Genomic DNA, 24954 nt, shown 5'->3' with positions numbered 1-24954 from the left:
AGTCGAGGTGATCTACCTCATATATATATACACACACGTATCATATACATACACACACATATCATATATATATATATATATATATATATATACACACATATCATATATATATATATATATATATATATATATATATATATATATATATATATATACATACATTTATATATACAGTATATAATTTATATTTATTTATTTAGCCGTTTTTGTTGACATGTTAAAGGTGTTTTAATGAAGATACATGCATGTTTAACACATAGATTCCTATCTTTCATGACGACAAGAATATAGGTTGGTGTATTACCTGATTCTGATGACTTGCATTGATTGGAATCAGACAGTATAGTGCTGATAACGTCCACGTTTTCAAATGAAGGAGAAAAAAGGTTCTTCCTTTCTGTCTAATACCACATGAAAGTCGTTGGTTTTTGGCATCTTATTTGTCCAGCTTCCATATTCGTTTTTATACGCTTTACAATAAATACATTGGCGGCAAACTCCGTAGTTTGCTCGCTTGTTTGCGCTGGCTTTCGGAGACTCTTATTTTGTTAGCGCAGGCGCGATGGAGCGGCACTTTTATTTTCCTTTACACTTATGATTGACTGATTGAAACTTTTAATAGTAGATTGCACAGTACAGTGCATATTCCGTACAATTGACCACTAAATGGTAACACCTCAACAAGTTTTTCAACTTTTTTAAGTCGGATTCGACGTGTGACAGTCACGTGACCGCCTGACTCTGTTTGATTGGTCCAACGTCACCACTGACTGCATGTGATTGGTGAAACGCAGGCATGCGTAGATCCTACTTTGAATGTGTCTGACAAAATCAAAACAATCAAAGCGTGCATTAAGAGGTCAATTAAAAAAAAGTAGCGAGTAGCGAGCTGGATGTAGATAAATGGAGCGGAGTAAAAGTAGTGTTTCTGTGGAGCGGAGTAAAAGTAGCGTTTCTTTTCTATAAATATACTCAAGTAAAAGTAAAAGTATGTTGCATAAAAACTACTCTTAGAAGTACAATTTATCCCAAAAGTTACTCAAGTAGATGTAATGGAGTAAATGTAGAGCGTTACTACCCACCTCTGGCTGAGACAAAGATGTCTGTGCTGATAGCTGGAAACAACATCCCGTTCTGATTTGCGGATGTCTACAACAAATCCGTGATATATGTTCCCGGACTTGGAGATCGCTCGCCAATACGCAAATGGCAGAACAAAGGTTACTCAAATAGTGAAAGGTAAGTGTTGTTGTTTTTTTAGTTACCAGCAAGCACAGTACAGTTAGTAGAACAACTGTTGTTTTTATTACTGTGTATTTGATAGGTGCCGTCAGAAATTCAACTATTTCTTTTATTTCTATATATATAATAAAATAAATATATATAGCTAGAATTCACTGAAAGTCAAGTATTTCATACATATTTATATATGAAATACTCGAGTTGGTGAATTATACTCCTCCCCTCTTAACCACACCTCCCGCCCCAACCATGCCTCCTCCCTACCTCCAGAAATCGGAGGTCTCAAGGTTGGCAAGTATGCTATATGAACATTGCAGGTCCAGCGCCACTTCAAATTCAAAACCTTCAATCAAGTCCAAAAACTCTCCTGCCATGGGTTTAGAAGGACAACAAACGTGTAGATTAAAATCCCCGACAATTAAAATCTTGTCATATCGCAGCAGACTAAAAGCCACGAAGTCCAAAAAGTTCTTGATAAAGTCTTTGTTGTGCTTTGGTGGTCTGTAAATTACAGCACAAAATACTGTATCAGTCAGTCACAGCTCAAAACAGCTCAGTTCAAAGGAGGGAAAAGAGCACTCCATGATCACCTTGTGATGAACGCTTTCCTTTAAAACAATAGCTAAACCACCGCCACGACCGCTCGTTCTCGGCGTGTTAATGAAAGTACAGTCTGGGGGAAATAGCTCTGAAAAAGGAGCAGACTCACTGGTGCCAATCCAGGTTTCTGTCAAGAACATAATATCCAAAGAGTGTGATGCGAAAAAGTGGAGATCAAAAGTCTTGTTCATCACGGATCTCGCATTCACGAGTGCACACGAGTGGGCAGTATAGCTCGGTTGGTAGAGTGGCCGTGCCAGCAACTTGAGGGTTGCAGGTTCAATCCCCGCTTCTGCCATCCTAGTCACTGCTGTTGTGTCCTTGGGCAAGACACTTTACCCACCTGCTCCCAGTGCCACCCACACTGGTTTAAAAATGTAACTTAGATATTGGGTTTCACTATGTAAAGCGCTTTGAGTCACTAGAGAAAAGCGCTACATAAATATTATTCACTTCACTTCACACCTCGTAGACGTTGTTGTAGCCATGTGCGGTGCCCAGCTCAGCGGCCGAAGATTAGCCAGGGACACGCCACCTGATCCCCGGTGAGATGAGCGAAGAGGGCCCAGCGTGCAGGGATCCTCCCGCTGTCCGATGATTGGCACCAACCAAGACCCGACCAGTCGAAGCGCCCGCCGCGACAAATAGCGACCAAAACAGTCGCTGTACTCCAGGGGAAGTGCAGAGATCTTCACCGCGTCAGGATGTGCCAACCAAGCTTTCACTTTTACCAGTCGGCCGGATCGCATTCCTTGGCGTTTCCGCTTCCTGGGCTGCGGCGCGTTCACCCAACGGAAGCACTCGGGTAGGTTAGCACGGAAAAATTAATCCGAATCTCTTGCATTGTAAAGTTCACATGACCGTACTGACTCCCCTATCCTCAACAACTCCTGTCGCTCATATGCCAGGAGTTGTTTTGAGAAGAACAACATGATTCAAATTAGAATTGTTCTCAGAGTTAGATGTAGTGTATGCACTGTAATTTAAAAACTAGCAGTTTTTGATCAAATAAAAGAAAACACTTTTTTTTAATCATTTCTGTAATTTGTTTTAAACCGGTTCTTTAAAAAGTAGGTGAAAAAAAAATCTGATCAATATCGTAAATACAATTTTGGGGGAAAAAAATCAGAGTTTTTGTTTTTTTTAGGCCATATTTCCCAGGCCTCGTTATGATAATCAATGTATTAATGATGTGTTGACAATTTAGTTTAACTGTTTTCGCATTGTGGTCAAACTGGCTAGTTGGAGGAAACACGTAGTCAGTGCAGGTTCTTGTTCAGGTCTGAGCACTACGACTAAGTAATTTGTTTACCTACCATCGCAACTGATAGGAAAATGTTCCTCATGTTCTTGATTTGTTCTTTCGTCAGCCATCAAAATTGACTTTTGTGGTACTTGATTCCCTGTTAACATTAATGGAGCTAATCCTCTAAAAGGACCCCCATCCCTTTTAACCTGGCTGATTGACTCAATCAGTGTCAAGAACTCTTAGCTGTCTGAATAGGTGGCAGCTTAATTCTTATCCTTACTTTTTATGAGAAAAATAGGGTCAACATGTGTTCTTTTGTACATGCTGGAGTGAAGCCACTTTAAAAAGTGAATTGACATAGTTTTTGTTAGTTGATGGATATTAACATTAAGCACTTTCCATAAATAAATCCAATATGTTCTTTATGTGACAAATATTTTTTTTTATCCTAAGCAGGGGTCTCTTGTGCCGCCACTAAGCTCTGGAACAGCCTTCCGCTCCACATTAGGTCAGCCCAGAGCTTGGGGGTTTTCAAAACCCTTCTTAAGACCTACCTCTTCTCGCTTGCCTTTGACTTGAGCTGAGTCTGCCCACTAGGCCACCATTTCTAGTCCTACCACCTCACCCCTTCGCTTTAGTTTATTTTTTTCTATTTTTCGCACTTTTCATTACTATGATTTTTATTTAGCATTTTTTTTACTTTTTATTTGACCCCTTTTACCGTATTGCTTTTTGCACTAATTTGTTCAGCTCATTCTTTGTTTATGTTCTTTGTTTGTTTTCTGTTTCTGTTGCTCTATGCTTTTTTTAACCTGTAAAGCACTTTGGTTCAATTTAAAAGTTGTTGTAAACATGCTATGGAAATAAAATTGACTTGACTTGAAGTACAAATAGCTCAGAGACACCTGTTGTAAAGATTATACTACTAAATAATCAACAGTGTATATAAAATGTGTATTCCTGTTTACATTTGTTATTACGTTTTGTGCCAGATTTCCTTAAAAATCACAGATTAAGTTACAGTATGTAGACATATGTTTCTATGGTGAATTCAGAAACCCAAGAGGACTCATAAAGGCCTTTAAAGGAGAACATTATCACAATTTCTGAAGGGTTAAAACCAATGAAAATCAGTTCCCGGTGGCTTATTTTATTTTTTTTAAGTTTTTCTCAAAATTTTACCCATCATGCAATATCCCGAAACACGGCTTCAAAGTGCCTTATTTTAACCATCGTTATATCCACCCGTCCTGTTACTTGTTATATCCTGTGACATCACAGCGTGATCACACAGAAACAAACATGGTGGATAGCACAGAAAGGTATAGCGATATTAGCTCAGATTCAGACTCGGATTTCAGCGCCGTAAGCGATTCAACAGATTACGCATGTATTGAAACGGATGGTTGGAGTATAGAGGCAGGTAGCGAAAATGAAATTGAAAAAGAAACTGAAGCTATTGAGCCATATCACGACAGACAGCTGCACGGGACAAATTTGGCGATCGCCTTCTAACCAACGATTGGTATGTGTTTGTTTGGCATTAAATGTGGGTGTAGGGAAAGGCTGGATGCAAATATAGCTAAAAATGAGGCATAATGATGCAATATGTACATACAGCTAGCCTAAATAGCATGTTAGCACTGATTAGCTTGCAGTCATGCCGTGACCAAATATGTCTGATTAGCACACTCCACAAAAGTCAATAACATCAACAAAACTCACCTTTGTGCATTCATGCACAACGTTATAAGTTTGGTGGACAAAATGAGACAGAAAAAGAAGTAGCATAAATCATATCCAGGGGGTTTACCTCACTCGTCTGCGGGAGAGACTGCCGTCGTCCCTGAATAGCTCGCACTCGGGCAGATTCAGTGGTGGTCTATTTTCCAATATTGCAGATTTTGTTGACTTTATCTTTGGAAATGCATCTGCTTTGAGTGTCGCAGGATATCCACGAGGCATGATGTCTCCAAGGTACGGGAAAACAGTCCAAAAAACGGAAAATAACAGAGCTGATTTGGCTTGGTGCGTGTAATCAGATTGAGAAAATGGCGGATTGCTTCATGTTGTGACGTCACGGGTGAAAGGTCATCACTCGACAGGTTATCAATTGAAAGGCGTTTAAATCGCCAAATTCACCCTTTTAGAGTTTGGAAATCGGTTAAAAAAACATTTGGTCTTTTTTCTGCAACATCAAGGTATATATTGACGCATGCATAGGTCTGGTGATAATGTTCCCCTTTAATATGCTATTTTCCTTATCTGTGTCCCTCATAAGAGCCAAATGTAGCGTTACACTGGGTTGCTCTGTGTTTTCCGACCGGCTGTGTTTTCTCTAAGCAACCACTACATTATATTACAGTAGGCTGCTTTCTTTGGCTATAATTCAGAATAATCCTCTAAATTCAGAAAGGAAAAACAATCTTAACACCTGCTCTGCTGAACTTCTATTGTTTTGCTTCTTTATATTTCTGGAGCACAACACATGAAATTTGAGCTCCACCACATACACACAGACACAGATTGAAATGATCATTAAAATTACAGTAAATCAAGATGAAATCTGTCTAGCTGACTCGATCCAGGGAGAACAAACATCTAACATGTTAAAGGAGAACTGTACTTTTTTGGCTATTATCCTCAATCCCTATGTGAGAAAATATTACACGTATCTTTCCGATTTTTGTACATTATAAATAGTGAAAAACTACTACTAAGAGTCTGTAATATTATTTATTCATCTTAAAAAAAACACTGTTTTATATACATGCAGTAAGTATGTATTTAGGTAATGAAAAAACAAGCATATTTAATAAGCTTATTAAATACTTTTTGTCAACACCAAAAGTAATAGCCAACCTTTGGTGACTGACATGTTCATAAAATGGAAGTACAAAAAATCCATGATGTCATGGATCAAAATACCATGATCACAATTGAGGCTTATGGAATTGTCTTAACTCATTGATCAGGGATCAATACCGGGACCAAAATTGTTCAATCTTAAGAAAGTAAGAAAACAACAAATTAAAACGAGTGTTTCACAAAAAAACACACTATCTTTGAATCTCAGTAAAACTGAATTAAGGCTATTAGGTCAGAGTGGAATAGAAAGTCATACACAAAAAGACGGACACGACATTGAAAGGCTGAAAAAATAGAATGTTTTAGGTGTAATAACAGATAGTAAATTGAACTGGAAATTTCATGTAAAAATATACAATATGGGGAAATACCTTCGAAAGTATATTTCATTCACTTACTGTGTTACAAAAAAAACATTTATTTATTGAATCAAAATTTTGAAATTCAAGGATTTGGTACAATTGCAAACAGCTAAAAGTATGTACAAATCAAACTGTAAGTACAAAATGTCCAGCAAGTCTTCTTAACAAATTATGAGAAAAACAACCTCAGGGAAAAATGTAACTTAAAATATTTGTTTGCACATACAGCACTTAAGACATTGAGAAGATCAGCATGTGAAATTAAATTATGGAATGGATTAGGCGGAGAAGTCAAATCAAGTACTGGTATGATCCATTTTAAGAAATTGTTCAAACTGCTCAAAGTCCTTACAAAGCACAAAGATGAAGAATCCTGATAAACATTTTACAATTTATTGAACAATTAGATTATCTGAATTATTGCTTATGTGAATTACAGTTTTTTGTGACTATTTATTAAGAACTGTATTACTTATGGATTTAAATTGTGTCCAAATTGAGAACAGGAAGTGAACACGTTTTAGTAATCGCTATAAAATGGAAAAGGGGGACAAATAAATAAGCCCTGATTCTTCCTACTCCTTTTCAGACATGTTGTAATGAAAAACTGGAAATTTGTGATGTATCATATTCTATCAGAACACACAGAAGGTAATACAAATAATAACAGAAGAAATAAACAAATTAAAAAGATGGTTTAGAAATAACAGACTATCCTTAAATCTCAGTCAAACTAAAATAATGTTATTTGGCAACAGTAGAAGGGAAAGTCAAACACAAATACAAATAGACGGAAATTGAAAAAGTAAATGAAACCAAATTTCTAGGTATAATGATTGGTGAGAAAATGAACTGGAAATCTCATGTAAAAAATATACAACATAAAGTAGCAAGAACCACGTCAATAATGAATCTAGCAAAACATGTTCTAGACCAAAATACACTCCATGTTCTCTACTGCTCGCAAGTGTTACCATATCTGAGTTACTGTGCAGAAATATGGGGAAATAACTACAAAACTACACTTTATTCACTAACTGTGTTACAAAAAAGATCAGTTAGAATAATACATATTGTTGGATATAGAGAACATTCACTCTTTATTTATTGAATCGAAAGTACTGAAATTCCACAATATAGTGAATTTGCAAACAGCTGAAAATATGTACAAAGCAAACTATAACCTGCTCCCCAAGAATTTACAATTCTTCTCAAAAAAAGAGGAGAAATATAATTTTTGAGAAAAATGTAATTTAAAACATTTGTACGCACGTACAACACTTAAGATCTTCAGTATATCAATATTTGGAATTAAATCATGCAATGGATTAAGCAGAGAAATCAAACAATGATAAACTTCAAGAAACTCTTCAAACTTAAATTGTTTATAAAGTACAAAGAAGAAAATCATGACAAAGATTCTGAATTTATTTCATCCGTCCATTCATTTTGTAGATAATCTTACACATCTCAACTTATGAAATATAACTTCCTTCACTAATTATTATTTATTTGTGTATTTATTTTTGTTGTTATTACTTATAAAAATAACTTAGATTTATATAGCGCTTTTCTAAACACTCAAAGTGCTCACAGAGAAGTGGGACTCAACATTTATTCACACCTGGTGGTGGTAAGCTACATTAGCAGCCACAGCTGCCCTGGGGTAGACTAACGGAAGCGTGGCTGCCAGTTTGTGCCTACGGCCCCTCCGACCACCACGTATCATTCGTTCACCAGTGTGAGTGGCACCGGGGGCAAAGTCCTGCCCAAGGACACAACGGCAGCGATCTTTTTGGATGTCAATGGTTGGGAAGCGAACCTGCAACCCTCAGGTTTCTGACCGGCCGCTCTTCCCACTACACCATGCCGCCCCTAATACTTATGTAGTATATTGTGAATAAATTGAAACAGGGAGAGAATAAAAGTTTTAGCAAATGCTATGTAAAGGAAAAGGGGGTACGATTAAATAAGCTCTGCTTCTTCTTACTCCTTTACGAACATGTTGAATAGAGAAACTGGAAATTGCGATGTACCATGTTGTATGCATGCATGCATGTTCGAAATAAACACAAACTCAAACTGTATACATGTTCCAAATGAATTAAACCCATAAACAATTTGTCCAATTTCAATATTTTAACGTTAGCTTGAAATTGCATGCATTAGCATGTATTTAGTTTGACAACAGGTGGCCGGTTATTTTGATGTTTATGTTGGATGTTTTTGTCACAGGTCTAGTTGCTGTTGCTCCGCTGCGTTACATAATAAAAGCAAGACATTAATGATTTTGCATGATGGGCAAACATGTTAGGTTGTTCACAACTATTTTATTTTTTATGAATTTTCCAGGTCAAACCACTTCCACCAAAACGGATATCCGTATCAGCCAGATTCCTGAAACCAATTAAGGAGCCATGTCCAATCTTGTAAGTTTGGGGACTCTCTCGTACAAATGGCACGTTTGTGCCGCACTATTTTAACATAATTAGATATCCATGCATATCTTGCATATGTTAGTAAGCCATTAGATATGCATGAGTCAGTTCAATTGATTAATTCAAATTCATTCTAGATGTATTATGACAGCAAGCAGCCGAGTTCAACGTCACTAACTGCTAATGCACTGCATGAACTGCTGAGTGAGTGAACCAGTCTCTGCTAATGACATTTCTTCACCATTATGGTATTCTTCCTACCCAGCGTGGTGGCAAACGGGGACACTCTGAACCCTGCAATAAGGCTGCTGATCCACCAGAGGATGCTGAGCCAGTTTGAAAGAATTCTCGAGATGATCACAGAGAAGATGGGTTTGAGAGTCCTCGGCGGTGTGAGAAGGTATTAAATACAAATGGTTTGTTTTTCAATCATCCACCAAATGTTTATTTGTTTATTTTACTTACTATTAAATCTGACCACAGAGAGCTTACAGTTATTATTATGCTTGGTTTTTAAACTGAATAAAAAAAGATTAAAAACACATTTGGCACACCTTAAAATCAATTACTTGGTCAATGTGGCGTTCATATTTTCTTTCATGTTAACTTTCTGCATATGGTATCCTTTATGGCAGTAATAAACAACCACTGGGTAAGAGACAATAAAATGATAATTTTTCATATAGTTCAACATAATCTCACATTATTATTATTACTTATTCACTACAAATAATGTCTTTGTTCACTTTTCTGTGCCAGCGACGTATAGTAATATAGACACAACAATTAAAGGCTCTGCTAAGGGCATAAATAATAAAAAGTTAATATATAATTAACCTGTGTATCTACATATTGTTATTCATACAGCATTTTTGATAAAAGTTGGAGAACACTGCTGTTGAGAATGTATTGTAATTGTGTATGTTTAAAGGGGAACTGCACTTTTGTTAACATTTTGCCTATCGTATGCAATTGTTATGTAAGACAAGGACACTTTTTTATTTTTAATGCATTCTGACTTGTAAATAAACACTAGCAAAAGTCAGATAACAATTGAGCCATTTGTATTCGCTCTATTTGGCCCAAAAGCAGTGGTGCCGCAGAAGAATTTTTTTATTTGTTTTTATTTAAAAAAAAAAAAAAAAATCAACATAAAAAACACAATATACACTTACAGTTAGTGCACCAACCACAAAAACCTCCCTTTTTTTTCATGACAAAAAAGTCCCTTTTTCATGACAAAGAAAAAAAAAAAAGAGAAAAAAAGGACCCCCCCCGGGCCGCGGGACAAATTATTAAGCGTTGACCGGTCCGCGGATACAAAAAGGTTGGGGACCACTGCTATAAAGCACCCTAAAAACAATTCAAATACCTCTGTTTTACATGCTGTAAGTATATATGTAATATAGTAACAGGCACATTAATCAAAACATTTAAAATGTATGTATTTTGTTCATTTTATGCATACAGAGCCCATTTATTTCAAAAACACATCACAATGTTCACTTTTTCCTTTGACAACATCACTGATTATTATTCACTCCAGACTACATGAGGGACATCATAAAACATCACTTACTGTCCAATGTCTGTTTTCATTGGGATGCCGACTAATGGAATGTTGATATATTCCTGTTTCGATGACGAATGTATCCTCACGAAGAAAAAGTGGGGTTGAACCAAGCCGTCCGGGTCTAAATTGGATGCCAAAGTTGACCAACTTTTCGGATTATGTCCTCATCCTTCGACTATCAAGGTGAGGGGCATTATTTATGATCTAGAACCCCCGCAACCCCGAAAGGGATAAGCGGTAGAAAATGGATGGATGGATGGATAGAATAAACTTTCACGAACTCCGAGGCGAGAAAGCAGCTCACCAGCTGATGATGTCAATATAGCTGCAGAAGCTAGTTGGCTCTCTGGGATCACGGCACCACTAGTTCGACTGTGTTAGCGCTTATATCAACAATATTGCTAAATGTTCAGTTAATATTTAGGTCACGACAGATAATTGGAGTGTTAATGTCGCTTTTTGGATGTTTTTTTTAGAAGGCTTCATGGGTGGAATAGAGGACATCCCATTGACTCCATTGAAGGCATACTTTTATTTCTGTTTATTTACGAGTTAGAATGCATTAAAAAAAAAAAAATCTGTCTTCTTGTCTATCATAATTATTGTGAACGCTAGGAAAATAAATCCCCCCAAAATTGCAGTTCCCCATTAATGTTCTAAATTTTGTATTGTTTATGTTGTTATTGGTGCAAAAATGGAACCTTTGTTTTTTCCTGCTTTCTCTGCTGTAGTATTTTCACTTATGAGGGCCAGCAGGTGACTGATGGCACTCAGCTGGAAAGTGGTCAGCTCTATGTGGCCGTGGGCAGAGAGAGATTTAAGAAGCTCTCTTACAGTGACCTCCTCTTCAACAAAACACGAGGGACACGGAGGGTCAATGGGTACGCACTATATAACACTATGAACAGTAACTTACGCCGCAGAGCCAAAATTCTAATCAAATTTTACTATTTATTTGTTCCTTTTAGTAAAGGAATTTCATTATTATAAAAAAAAACGGTTTTGGGGTCAGCATCACAATTAATTGGATAGTTTAAATTGTCCATAGGTGGGAACAAAAGTGTGAACGGTTGTGTGTATGTGTTCTGTTTTTGACTGTTGACTTCAGATGTACCCACTTCTCACCCATAGTCAGCTGGGATAGAATTGTGCTCAAAGTTTTATAAATACTTGATTTATTGCAGCCATTTTACAACTTCGACACACTATAAAGTCAAACTCCAGGCCCGAAGACCAGATCTGACCAGCCACATAATTTTTTATGGCCTGCTAAAAGCCTGGAAATGATGTGTGTCAATAAAGTACTTGATCTTTGTTACTAATTGTATTTGTTTTTAATCAATTTTGACAGAAAAAAATGCATGTAATTGCATCTCGAGTTTGATATTACTGCAAGTTATGGGCATCATTGCGCTACCTGATGAATTTCAAGTCAAACTGACTGATGGGGCCAACATTTTGGTATTGTTCGAATCCAGGCTGAAAACACTTTTATCTAACTGTAGATGTGACGACTAAACGTATTTAATATTTTGATTCCCCGTGACTGCGTGGGTTCCCTCCGGGTACTCTGGCTTCCTCCCACCGCCAAAGACAGGCACCTAGGGATAGGTTGATTGGCAACACTAAATTGGCCCTAGTGTGTGAATGTGAGTGTGAATGTTGTCTGTCTTGGCCCTGTGATGAGGTGGTGACTTGTCCAGGGTGTACACCGCCTTCCGCCCAAGTGCAGCTGAGATAGGCTCCAGCACCCCCGCGACCCCAAGCGGTAGGAAATGGATGGATGGATGGTCATTTTTATGATGATTTGATTTTCATTCATGATTGGATAATATTTCTTGTAATTTCTGTTTAGCACTTTGAATTGCCCTGAGTACAAAGTGTGCTCTATATATAAAAGCTGTGTATTTGTCTTAAAAATATACCAGTAAGAGTGCATGGTTTGCCAAATGTTTTTCCCTTTAGTGTGCAGTGGTTGAAGAGTAGAGACTTAACCGGCACAAATAGTTGTAGGGAATTTTGGGGGGAAAAAATGGGAAAAACTAAGCTTTAAAGGCCTACTGAAATGAGATTTTCTTATTTAAACGGGAATAGCAGGTCCATTCTATGTGTCATACTTGATCATTTTGCGATATTGCCATATTTTTGCTGAAAGGATTTAGTAGAGAACATCCACGATAAAGTTCGCCACTTTTGGTACTTCCTTAAAAAGCCTCGCCGTTACCGGAAGTCGCAGACGATGACGTCGCAAGTGTGGGGGCTCCTCACATATTCACATTGATTTTAATGGGAGCCTCCAACAATAACAGTTATTTGGACCGAGAAAATGACAATTTCCCCATTAATTTGAGCGAGGATGAAAGATTTGTGTTTGAGGATATTGATAGCGACGGACTAGAAAATAAAAAATAAAAAAAAACGTGATAGCATTGGGACGTATTCCGATGTTTTTAAACACATTTACTAGGATGATTCTGGGAAATCCCTTATCTTTCTATTGTGTTGCTAGTGTTTTAGTGAATTTAATAGTACCTGATAGTCGGAGGGGTTTGTCCACGGGTGTCTTGACGCCATGTCTCACGGGTGTCGACGGCAGCTGTACGGACGACACAAGCTCAGCTGATATCCGGTAAGTGGCGACTTTTTAACCACAATTTTCTCACCGAAACCTGCTGGTCGACATTCCGTCTTGATTCATGTTTGCTTGACCGCGGTCTAATCCATAATAAAGTTTAAGCTCCGGGAATTTTAAACAAGGAATCACCGTGTGTTTGTGTGGCTAAAGGCTAAAGCTTCCCAACTCCATCTTTCTAGTGTATCTTCTCCAATATTAATTGAACAAATTGCAAAAGATTCAGCAACACAGATCTCCAAAATACTGTGTAATTATGCCGTTAAAGCAGACAACTTTTACCTGTGTGTGTGCGTAGCGCTCACACTTCCTAAAAACACGTGATGTCCTGCGTACACGTCATTATTACACGACGTTTCCAAGATGAAACTCCCGGGAAATTTAAAATTGTAATTTAGTAAACTAAAAAAGCCGTATTGGCATGTGTTGCGATGTTAATATTTCATCATTGATGTATAAACTATCAGATTCGTGGTGGGGGTTAGGGGGTTTCAGTAGGCCTTTAAGAAGTAATCTACATCTTAGTGAACTAAAGTGATGTATTTGTTTGTGTGCAGAATGAAAATGTGCACACTGCCGCCAATATACAGATTCTCAAAGCAGAATGGAAACGTAAGAATGAGCTCTTTTTTTTCACAGCAATCACTATAACCGCAACTTTAGGTGACACTATTAGACCTATACTTGGTGAAGACTTTATGTTTTTAAGTATTATTTACTTTGTTTGTATCGGTTAATTACAGCAATATAGCAATGTTTTTTACTTACCAATAAGCGGTAGGAAAAGGATGGGTGGAATATAAAGCACTTTCCACATACTGTATTCACATTTAAATTAATTCAAACCTAATGTGAAATCTCAGGAACACTGTTGACCATAATCGCACCTGATCATCATACATTCCAATTTCTGCAAACAATCTGATCATTCCTAATCTCCCACCAGAGTAAGTCTGTGGTCCGGTGCAGTGACAGTGGAGGTAGTGAATGGAAGGCTTCGCCTCCAAACCACAACAAGGAGCACCTGTCCTCCATCGTAAGAGAGATCTCTCAGGCCCGACTCCTATCCCTCAGGAAGAAGAGGAGCAGACAGAGCATGATGCTGGGCCTCAGTGACAATGGTAATACACCAAAACATGTGTATATAAATGCTTTGATTCTTTCATATAGCAGCTAAACGAGGTGATGCAATCCACCTGTCCATCAATCTGTCATTTATTTATTTCCTTCCACTTGTATTAAATGGACCTCAACATTTTGTGTAAACAACCACCAGTCTGGTGACGTAATGCTCATACCTTTCAATCTTACGTAACCTGCAGCCTTCGCAGGTGGCCACTAAGAGGCGCTGTTGCTCTGCGGCACCATCTAAAAGTAGGTTCTGGCTGGCATGATGACATTCACCACTTTTACAAGAAACACATTACGTCATCTTCACTTTGGACCCATGTAGTAAATATACCCACAATTTCCGGTTAAAGCGCACTCATTTGAAGTTTACAGATAAGAGGACTCGACAGGTTATGGCTGACCTCCAATGTGACCACTCGTGCAGCGTAAGTCGCATGACATCATCCACTGGCGTGTCATAGATGCTGGATGTGTTTTCAACATCCATCAGGCTTTTGACATTTAGACATAGGATGTGTGCGTGTTTCTTTTTTTTTTTCTCTCAAGAATGTGTGCAAATGGCTTTAAAACAAACGCAGTCGATGCACCTGATTGGTAGACCTGTCGTATTATAGCTGTAGAAAACCATGAACCATTAATAATACCCTCCTTGGGTGATATTGATCATAGTTTGTACAAAGAAGGACAAACAGACCACTAAGAAAGCAATACAAACTAAAGACATTATATATATTTTTTTAATTTAAACCTATATCTTCATTTTTTTCAGTTTGTTTTGGAGTTACATTTCATGCGCTCATGGTGATTTGAATATACTGTAAGTAATCTGCATCAAATATGCTGCAGCGTGTGAAGTGGGGATGTTCTACCAATCCCCCCAAAGCTTTTGTAAAGTTTTAACGTGTTCTTAATACACCAAGAAAATTTGATAATTAATGTCTATGATTACCTATAGCCCCTGTAAAAAATGGTTTGCTCCACCTGGATAGCGGAAAACTTAGCATGGAACATTTCACTCAACATGGACGTCATAACATCATCAAAGCTCACCTTTGAGCATACACTCACAACACAAGCATTTTGGACCAAGGAAGAGGTGATACAAGGAAGGTAAATACCGTATATACAAAACCCAAAACCAGTGAAATTGGCACATTATGTAAATTGTAAATAAAAACAGAATACAATGATTTGCAAATTATTTTCAACCTATATTCAATTGAATAGACTGCAAAGACAAGAAACTTAACGTTCGAACTGGATAACTTTGTTATTTTTTGAAAATATATTAGCTCATGTGGAATTTGATACCTGCAACATGTTTCAAAGAAACTGGCACAAGTGGCAAAAAAGAGTGAGAAAGTAGAGGAATGCTCATCAAACACTTATTTGGAACATCCCACAGGTGAACAGGCTAATTGGGAACAGGTGGGTGCCATTATTGGGTATAAAAGCAGCTTCCATGAAATGCTCAGTCATTCACAAACAAGGATTGATCGAGGGTCACCACTTTGTGAAGAAATTGTCCAACAGTTTAGGAACAACCTTTCTCATCCAGCTATTGCAAGGAATTTAGGGGTTCCACCATTTACGGTCTGTAATATCATCAAAAGGTTCAGAGAATTTGGAGAGATCATTGCACTTAAGCAATGATATTACAGACCTTTGATCCGTCAGGCAGTACTGCAAAAAAAAGCGACATCAGTATGTAAGGGATATCACCATATGGGCTCAACAACACTTAAAAAAACCACTGTCAGTAACTACAGTTTGTCGCTACATCTGTAAGTGCAAGTTAAAACTGTAGTATTCAAAGCGAAAGCCATTTATCAACAACACCCAGAAACGCTGCCGGCTTCGCTGGGCCCAAGCTCATCTAAGATGGACGGATGCAAAGTGGAAAAGTGTTCTGTGGTCTGACGAGTACACATTTAAAATTGTTTTTAGAAACTGTGGCCATCTTGTCCTCCGGAACAAAGAGGAAAAGAACCATCTGGATTGTTAAAGGCGCAAAGTTCAAAAGCCAGAATCTGTGATGGTATGGGAGTGTATTAATGCCCAAGACATGGGTAACTTACACATCTGTGAAGGCACCATTAATGCTGAAAGGTACATACAGGTTTTGGAGCAACATATGTTGCCATACAAGCAACGTTATCATGGACGCTCCTGCTTATTTCATAGTAAAATAATTCGGGTACCAGACTGGCCTGCCTGTAGTCCAGACCTGTCTCCCATTAGAATGCGTGGCGCAATATGAAGCCTAAAATACCACAACGGACACCCCGGACTGTTGAACAACTTAAGCTGTACATCAAGCAAAATTGGGAAATAATTTCACCTGAAAACCTTCAAAAATTGGTGTCCCCAGTCCACAAATGTTTACTGAGTGTAGTTAAAGGTTAAGGCCATTTAACGCAGTGGTAAAAATGTCCCTGTACCAACTTGTTTGCAATGTATTGGTGCTATTAAATTCTAAGTTAATGATTATTTGCAAAAACAATTCAGCCATTAAATATCGTGTCTTTGCAGTCTATTCAATTGTGTATAAGTTGAAAATGATTTGCAAATCATAATAGTGGTTCCTTGGTCAACATTTGGCATAGATTATGTTTTACAGACAGTTTTCAAGTCGTTTTCTGAGCATCTCTTCAGGCAGTTTTGTGGGCGGTCTCATTTAGACAAGACAAAAAAACACTTTCCTGCGATGAGGTGGCGACTTGTCCAGGGTGTACACCGCCTACCGCCCGAATGCAGCTGGGATTGGCCCCAGTGACCCCCCGCGACCCCAAAAGGCACAAGCGGTAGGAAAATGGATGGATTGCAAAAACACTTTCTTTAATACGCATTACCACATCATTAGGAAGTTTATCCAAATATTTGTTCTAAATAGGGTAATCACATTTTAAAAAAAGTCCAAAATATAAATAAGGTTTTTACATGTGTTTTAAAAAGCTGGTTTTAAACAACTCAATGCAATACTTAATTTTTTAGTGCACGCAAACATACTAAGTCTATTGGCGGCAATGTTGGGTTTCGGGTGGTTTAGGAGTCTTGTGTATGGGGGCCCAGGTTTTAGTGCTACGCTCCGCTCTCTGTCCGTGCCATAAACATACTCTGATAAAAGAACTAGCAAAAAATGTTAAATACTACAACAATTATTAAACAACATATAAAAATTACTTTATATCACTATTAGATTACTATTAGCCGGTATATCTAGTACACTTTAGTTCCCCAGGAAGCATTGTGTTCAATATCCATGATGTTTAGTGAGCTGCAACATATGTCAACTTTTCAGAGGCGATAGTTTCTCTTTCAGAAACCCTGCCTTGGCTCTCTCAGATGTAAACACAAAGCCAAAAAGAAAATCTGACCGGCAGAGATTGTAGAAGTAACACAGCAGAAAAGGTACACAACAGATGCTGTGAAACTAGAACCTGACAAGCAAACGGTCCCATCGTAAAAGTCATTAGAAATGTACGGGTGACAAAAGAAAAAGGAGTGGCTATAAAAATAGTCATGTGAAAAATGACAAATAAGATACAGCTACTCTGAATTTTAGGATTACTGTATGTGTGTTCTGTGTTGACATTGTGACAGTGGGGTCAGGTTTTGTGCGTGCCGCCATTATTCACTGTCTATCAGCTGGTGAGAGCCAAGGGAAGAAGAAGAAAAAAAAAATCTAGCGGTTTCTGCAGGATGTCTTGTAAAGCTTCAGACTTTTCTGCTTCATTAGAGTGAACACAGATGCAAGTGACAGTGAAGACAAGGGAGCGGGATGATGGGGGGGGGCGGGGGGGGGGGGGCTGTGAAACAACTCATGCAGCAAAGGTCATTGAGTGTGTTTTTCTCTTTCTCAAAAAAAATAAAAATAAATAAAAATACTTTTTCCTTCTAGTGACAAACTCCTATGCCAGAAATAGAAAATCAGTCTTGATGGTTTTTTTTTTTTGGTTTTTTTTTTAAATGTGTCTGATTTTCAATAATTATTATTACAAGTTGAGGTAAAAATGGATATTATGTAAGCTTAACACAAAGGAGAGGGAAGATGGAGGGAGAGAGTGCACGTGTAATCAAATATGATGAATAGTCTGAGATGTGTTGGAGAAGGGAAAATGCATGAACATACGGAAGGCCAGGATATGCTAAAGTGGTTTGGATAATTACAAATCATTTGGTTAATCTCTCCATTTATAGTCATCAAAGCAGAAGCGAACTTGCCAGTGCCTCAAATTGCTGCTCTGAAAATCAGCAAAAGAGCCTTAGGTAGTCCAGGAAGGCGAGGCCAGCAGATATGACCAAAATGAGGTATAAAGGCGAGGATGCTGTCTATTGTTTGACAGGCTTAACCGTAATCTTAATGGAAGTCTGTTCCGAACATGACATGCATTAGTTCAAATGGAATTTAATGACAGGCCTGGTCGAGTCTGATGTTTTTACCTTGTTAATTGGCAAAAGTTTGTCGTATGGGTCATCATTTTATAAGATGGCACATGCCAATTACACTATTGGACCCAAAAGTGCAGGTGCATTCTGGGGTCATGGTCGCCATTTGTGATGGCTAAAAAAATTGTTTACATGGCTGTACTGTGAGAGAGGGAGCAATAAACTGGATGAAAATGGATCGTATGTAGAAGTGGACCTAAAAAAATGAGTAAAACTGGTGCAATTGATTTATATGAGCATGACTAATAGAACATATATTTGAATTAATGTATTAATTTCATAGACAGGTTTTTCTGAAGAAAACAACAGCGTTACGTTTTTTTTTGGTAGATAGCCGCTACTTTTTTCCAACGCTTTAAACCCTGCGCTTTAAACAATGCTTCGGCTAATTCATAGATTTTTCTGGTTTTCGCAGAGCACACTTTGATTGATTGATTGATTGAAACTTTTATTAGTAGACTGCACAGTTAAGTACATATTCCGTACAATTGACCACTAAATGGTAACACTCAAATAAGTTGTTCAACTTGTTTAAGTAGGGGTCCACGTTAATCAATTCATGGTACAAATATATACTATCAGCATAATACAGTCATCACACAGGTTAATCATCATAGTATATACATTGAATTATTTACACCCGTCCCTGAAGAGCGGCAGCACATACACACAAACACACAAACATTGACATCCACCCACACTTGTCTTTCATTCCCCTAGCACGTCTTCCCTGCTGTCAAGGCCATTATTTTAGGAACACAAGTAATGTCATTTACCCTCATTTTCCAAACCAATCAAAACAACTTAATTAAATGCGGACAACTTAACCTGTCATACTGTGCTCTCCCCGCCAGCTGGACCTTGTCACAACGTCCGGGTTTCGGGTCTTTTGGAAATGTTAACAAGCATGTACAGTGGGGCAAAAAAGTATTTAGTCATCCCCCGATTGTGCAAGTTCTTCCACTTAAAATGATGACACCCATCCATCCATCCATTTCCTACCGCTTATTGCCTTTTGGGGTCGCGGGGGGCGCTGGCGCCTATCTCAGCTACAATCGGGCGGACGAGTCGCCACCTCATCGCAGGGCCAACACAGACAGACAGACAACATTCACAGTCACATTCACACACTTGGGCCAATTTAGTGTTGCCAATCAACCTATCTCCAGGTGCATGTCTTTGGAATGATGACAGAGGTCTGTAATGTTCATCATAGCTGCACTTCAACTGTAGGTATGGTGGTCTTGGGATGCAACTCAGTATTCTTCTTCCTCCAAACACGACGAGTTGAGTTTATACCAAAATGGATACATGGATGACACAGCAGAGGATTGGGAGATTGTCATGTGGTCAAATGAAACCAAAATAGAACTTTTTGGTATAAACTCAACTCGTCGTGTTTGGAGGAAAAAGAATACTGAGTTGCATCCCAAGAACACCATACCTACTGTGAAGCATGGGGGTGGAAACATCATGCTTTGGGGCTGTTTTTCTGCTAAGGGGACAGGACGATTGATCCGTGTTAAGGAAAAAATGAATGGGGCCATGTATAGTGAGATTTTGAGCCAAAACCTCCTTCCATCAGCGAGAGCTTTGAATGGTTGACTAAATACTTCTATTCCACCATAATTTACAAATAAATTATTTAAAATTCCTCCAATGTGAATTCCTTGATTTTTTTTTTCACATTCTGTATTTCACAGTTGAAGTTTACCTATGACGAAAATTACAGACCTCTGTCATCATTTTAAGTGGGAGAACTTGCACAATCGGTGGCTGACTAAGTACTTTTTTCCCCCACTGTATTAAAACAGGTCACAGGTAAACATTAAAGCGTTGGTCTCACTCCCGCACAATTATGTCGATTGCATATTTAAGCGTGTATCTCCACGAGAAATTCCCTGCCAGGAGTGAGCTCGATCAAGAATTATTCACTGTCATTATAATAGAAGAGATATGATAGAAGTCCAATTGTACAAAGAGTTCATGGCTTCCAGAGGGTGGAGGCTAGAGTAAAAAGAAGAAACACGACTTTACAAAGGTGGAAGCCAATCAATCAATGAGGGGCAATCATGTCAAAAGAATGTGTAGCCAACTCAAATTATTTGTATATTTAAAATATATAAATAGGTGAATCTTCCTCCCACCTCCAAAGACATGCACCTTGGGACAGGTTGATTGGCAACAAGAACAACAACAACAGATCAACGTCAGCAAATACGATACGTGTGAATATGATACAAAAAATAATAGCAAAGAAACAGTCAGTGAAGTAGACAGTAATAACACAGAAATTACAATGAACATCATTGCACTACAAAATGGAGCAATACAAATACCAATATAAATAATACCATTGATAATGAATAATAATAATAATTACCTGTATTATCAAAAATGCAATTGTTATATATAGATTTGCCAGTCATCACATTAGGTACAACTGCCCACCATTGGATTGATACTGTGCTCCATACAAATGTATGTTTTAGCAGCATTTGTCTCACTGCATGTGACACCTTGGTGTTCAAGTTCAAGTTTATTCACAATACCTTATAACAATTTCATTAGTAGTGAATATCATCATTTAAAGATGTTGGTATGTGAAAAGGTCCCCCAAATAAGCTAGAAGAAGCTTTTGACAGGGGGTCCAGAGGACAGTATATATACATGGAATGATGAAATATGAAACATGGTAGCAAGCACAACAAGAACAAAAAAACAAAAACAACAACGCTATATGATAAACACAAGATAATAGTACTAAAGCAAGCATACACATACATACATACATTCATTCAATCATGCAAAACCCAACAGTAGTCTACCCCACATGAGGCATTTAAGATAGGTGGTTAATAGATAAGTTGTCGGTTTTATTTTTGAAGTTGGAGAATGGATACAGCATCTTGAGGCTCTCCTTAAGCTGGTTCCAAATCTTTGGTCCCCTGCATACAACACTTCGAGTGGTACAGGCCAGTAAACGATGTTTGCCTAATATCAGATCTAAGTTACGAGTGTTGTGGGCATGCTGGGGATGGCAGATAGGAACCAAGGTACAGAGCCTAAGAATCAGACTGTAAATGACTTGATAGGTTAAACAAGCATTTTGATAAATATTGATCTCTGTCAGTCTTAAGAGATGATATTTATGGAATAGATGTCGAGTGGGGGCATTAAACTTGGACCATGACAGGGCCTGTATGATTTTCTTTTGCATGGATTCTAATTTGTGAAGGTAGGTAGGAAAGGTGTTACACCAGATGATATTACAGTAGTTTAGATGTGGTTCAAAGAGAGTTTTATATAGGGTAAGTAGAGCATAAAGAGGAAGATAATGCCGAAGGTGAAAGAACAGGCCAACACATTTGGATAATTTGTTTAACAGATGGCTGATTTGACATTTGAAATTGAGGTGTTTGTTGACGATGACCCCCAGGAATTTTGTGGAGTACACTCTCTGTATTTCCTGCCCATTGATGTTGATATGGCAGTGCTCAGTATTTGTCCGTTTTTTATTAGAATTAAATAGAATAAAATGTGTTTTATTTACATTAAGTGAGAGCTTATTGCATTTGAACCAGGAATCCACTTTCACAAGCTCTGAATCGACAGGTACTTGTAGATCGTGTAGGCTCCTGTTTGAGGTAAACAAATTTGTATCATCAGCAAAAAATATTTTATGAAAAGTTCCGGAGGAGTTTACAAAATCGTTAATGTATAAGATAAAAAGGAGAGGCCCCAAGATGGATCCCTGGGGAACCCCATAATTTATGGTCATACAGGGTGAATTGTGATCATTGACACATACACATTGTTGCCTTCCGTATAGGTAAGAACGGAACCAATCGAGAGGTACCCCTCTGACACCATAGTGATATAGCTTGTACAATAAGATCTCAAAGTCTATTGTGTCAAAGGCCTTGGACAGATCCAAAAAAATGCCAATACCGCATTTTCCTTCTTCAATACAGTCATTTACCTTTTCCAAAAGGTCGAGTATAGCCATACAGGTGGTGCTTTTTTTCACGAAAACCATATTGGGAGGGGACAAGGATATCTAGTTTTTCTAGAAAGCCATTCAGTCGGTTATAGACCACTTACTCAAATATTTTTGAATATGTTGGTAAAATTGAAATTGGCCTACAATTGTTCATATTATTTTTATCACCCGATTTAAAAGTTGGGATTACTTTTGCCACTTTGGACATTTTGGGTACTATACCAGTACTAAGTGACAGGTTTATACAGTGACAAAGACGTCGTTGTCGCTGTATTTCACCTAATCATGCCAAGATTACAGTAGGTGAAAATAATACTTTATCTTACATTATCTTGTGTTTCCTCAAACAAGTAATAATGTCGCTGTCTTTTCCATCAGAGTTCATCGGTTAATCCAATTTCAACACAAAATCCATTACATCACTCCTTTAAATCAGGGTTCTTACTCTTTTGTGGTCTTTCTTCCTTCTTCTTTACCTTTTGTGAGACATTTTCTAAAATAGTGCCAGCTCACAGTGAAAAGCAACACATATCCCATCATCACACACATCTCTTCACATTGTAAAAATCTCTTTTATTCACAGATGTATAGGTGTACAACACTATTAATTTAAATTTAAAGCTGCTTGAAATCTGGTCCCTAATGGACCAAGGTATTTTTCTGCAAAAGTGTCTCTCAAGGATTACATCCCTTTTGTGTCAGATCTCTTGGAAGTAGTGGAGGTGTCGAGTGATTTTCAAATAAAGGCAGTTACATAGGGCTACTTGTGAAGCCTCAGGGACATTTAATCTACACAAAACCCGTTCTGAAAAGGCTTCTACCTTCTTTTCATGAACGAGGCTCCATTTTTTAATGTGACAGGCCCCAATTCAATTTACTGGAGGTTGTGTGATGGAGAGACAATGCATCTAGTAGTCTTGTTTCCTTTTCCATTTCAAGGACAGACGAGTGAGATTAAATTCACGTTACGACATTCTTTTAAAAAATGTAAAATGTTTTTTGTGTTTTGTTTTCCACATCTAAAAAACACTCAACACTGCCAATGATGTAAATGATGGTGGTAATACTACAGTTATTGCATATTTACGATGAGCGTGATCTACTAAAGGTTTGCATGTATTAAAACAAAGGCTGTCAATTGATTAACTTTTCTAATCAGATCAATCACACACTAAAACTGTTTTTGATCGTGAATATTCACGGGTTACTATTTGCTTGTATAAATAACATTTGCTTAAGAAAATACCACCATATTTGGATACATATTCAATTTGGTAGTCGGAATGTCAGAACGTCATTGAAAACCTGGTGACTGTAATCTTAGCATTAATTGGTGCAACTTTGGAAAGTCTTAGCAATAATGTTGCAAACAAGATACGATTACTGTAAGATAATGTAGTTAATACTTATAAACAGCTTACAGTAACATAGTGCAGTTTAACCAGTTGTTTAAACCAACCGGCTTCTTTACATCTTCAGATAACAATGTTGGTCTTTTTTTGGTACACTGTGACCCCAGTTTGTTCTGACTACAGATGTCCAACGTTCTCCACTAAGCAAAATAAATTCACATTCACATTCAGCCAGTAGATGCAACTTGATGCTTTTTATTGTGTAGAACAGTTGGTTCATCCTTGCTGTAATTGTCCCTCTGCAAGGTATTGTCTGTCAGATCAGCTGTGGTGATATGAAGGATATCTTCTTGCAAAACTTGGTTTTCACAGATGTAAGGTGGTTTACACGTGGTGGCTGTCCGTTGAGCAAACACGTGTTTAACTTAACTGTGCTACTTTTTTTAACAACCCTGACACAAGTAAACTGACAGTGTAGCCTTCTCCTCTGCTTGTTGTTGATTTAGCTAGCATTCATGCTATCTGTGCCATCTTCAAGTACGTGTTTTGCTTTAAAGGCCTACTGAAACCCACAACTACCCACCACGCAGTCTGATAGTTTATATATTAATGATGAAATATTGACATTGCAACACATGCCAATACGGCCTTTTTAGTTTACTAAATTGCAATTTTAAATTTCGCGGGAGTTTCTTGTTGAAAACGTCACGGAATGATTACGTGTACGCGTGACTGTAGGGAAATACTAGCGCTGCGCACACACACAGCTAAAAGTCGTCTACTTTAACCGCATAATTACACAGTATTTTGGACATCTGGGTTGCTGAATCTTTTGCAAATTGTTCAATTAATACTGGAGGAGTCAAAGTAGAAAGATGGAGTTGGGAAGCTTTAGGTGATTCCGTGTTTAAAATTCCCAGAGGTGAAGCTTTCCTATGGATCAGAGCGGTCAAGTGAACATGGATCCCGACCAAATGTCAACCAGCAGTTTTCGGTGAGAAAATTGTGTTAAAAAGTCGCCACTTACCGGAGATCAGCTGAGCTTGTGCCGTCCA

At 37.9% G+C, this 24954-nt stretch overlaps 1 protein-coding gene across 1 annotated transcript in view; it reads left to right on the top strand.

The window, feature by feature from the left end:
* The window catches only part of LOC133561441 (doublecortin domain-containing protein 2-like), a 63766-nt gene that overhangs the window by 8546 nt on the left and 30266 nt on the right, over positions 1-24954 (top strand). The window contains exons 3-7 of the mRNA XM_061914734.1: positions 8674-8750; positions 9025-9159; positions 11064-11213; positions 13522-13576; positions 13911-14085. Of these exons, the coding sequence (XP_061770718.1) occupies positions 8674-8750; positions 9025-9159; positions 11064-11213; positions 13522-13576; positions 13911-14085 (592 nt within the window). The remainder of the gene's footprint in view (positions 1-8673; positions 8751-9024; positions 9160-11063; positions 11214-13521; positions 13577-13910; positions 14086-24954) is intronic.

This window comes from Nerophis ophidion, linkage group LG11, assembly GCF_033978795.1.
Source record: "Nerophis ophidion isolate RoL-2023_Sa linkage group LG11, RoL_Noph_v1.0, whole genome shotgun sequence".
In the NCBI taxonomy this organism is placed as follows: Eukaryota; Metazoa; Chordata; class Actinopteri; order Syngnathiformes; family Syngnathidae; genus Nerophis; species Nerophis ophidion.
This window is presented reverse-complemented; position numbering and strand designations above follow the sequence as displayed.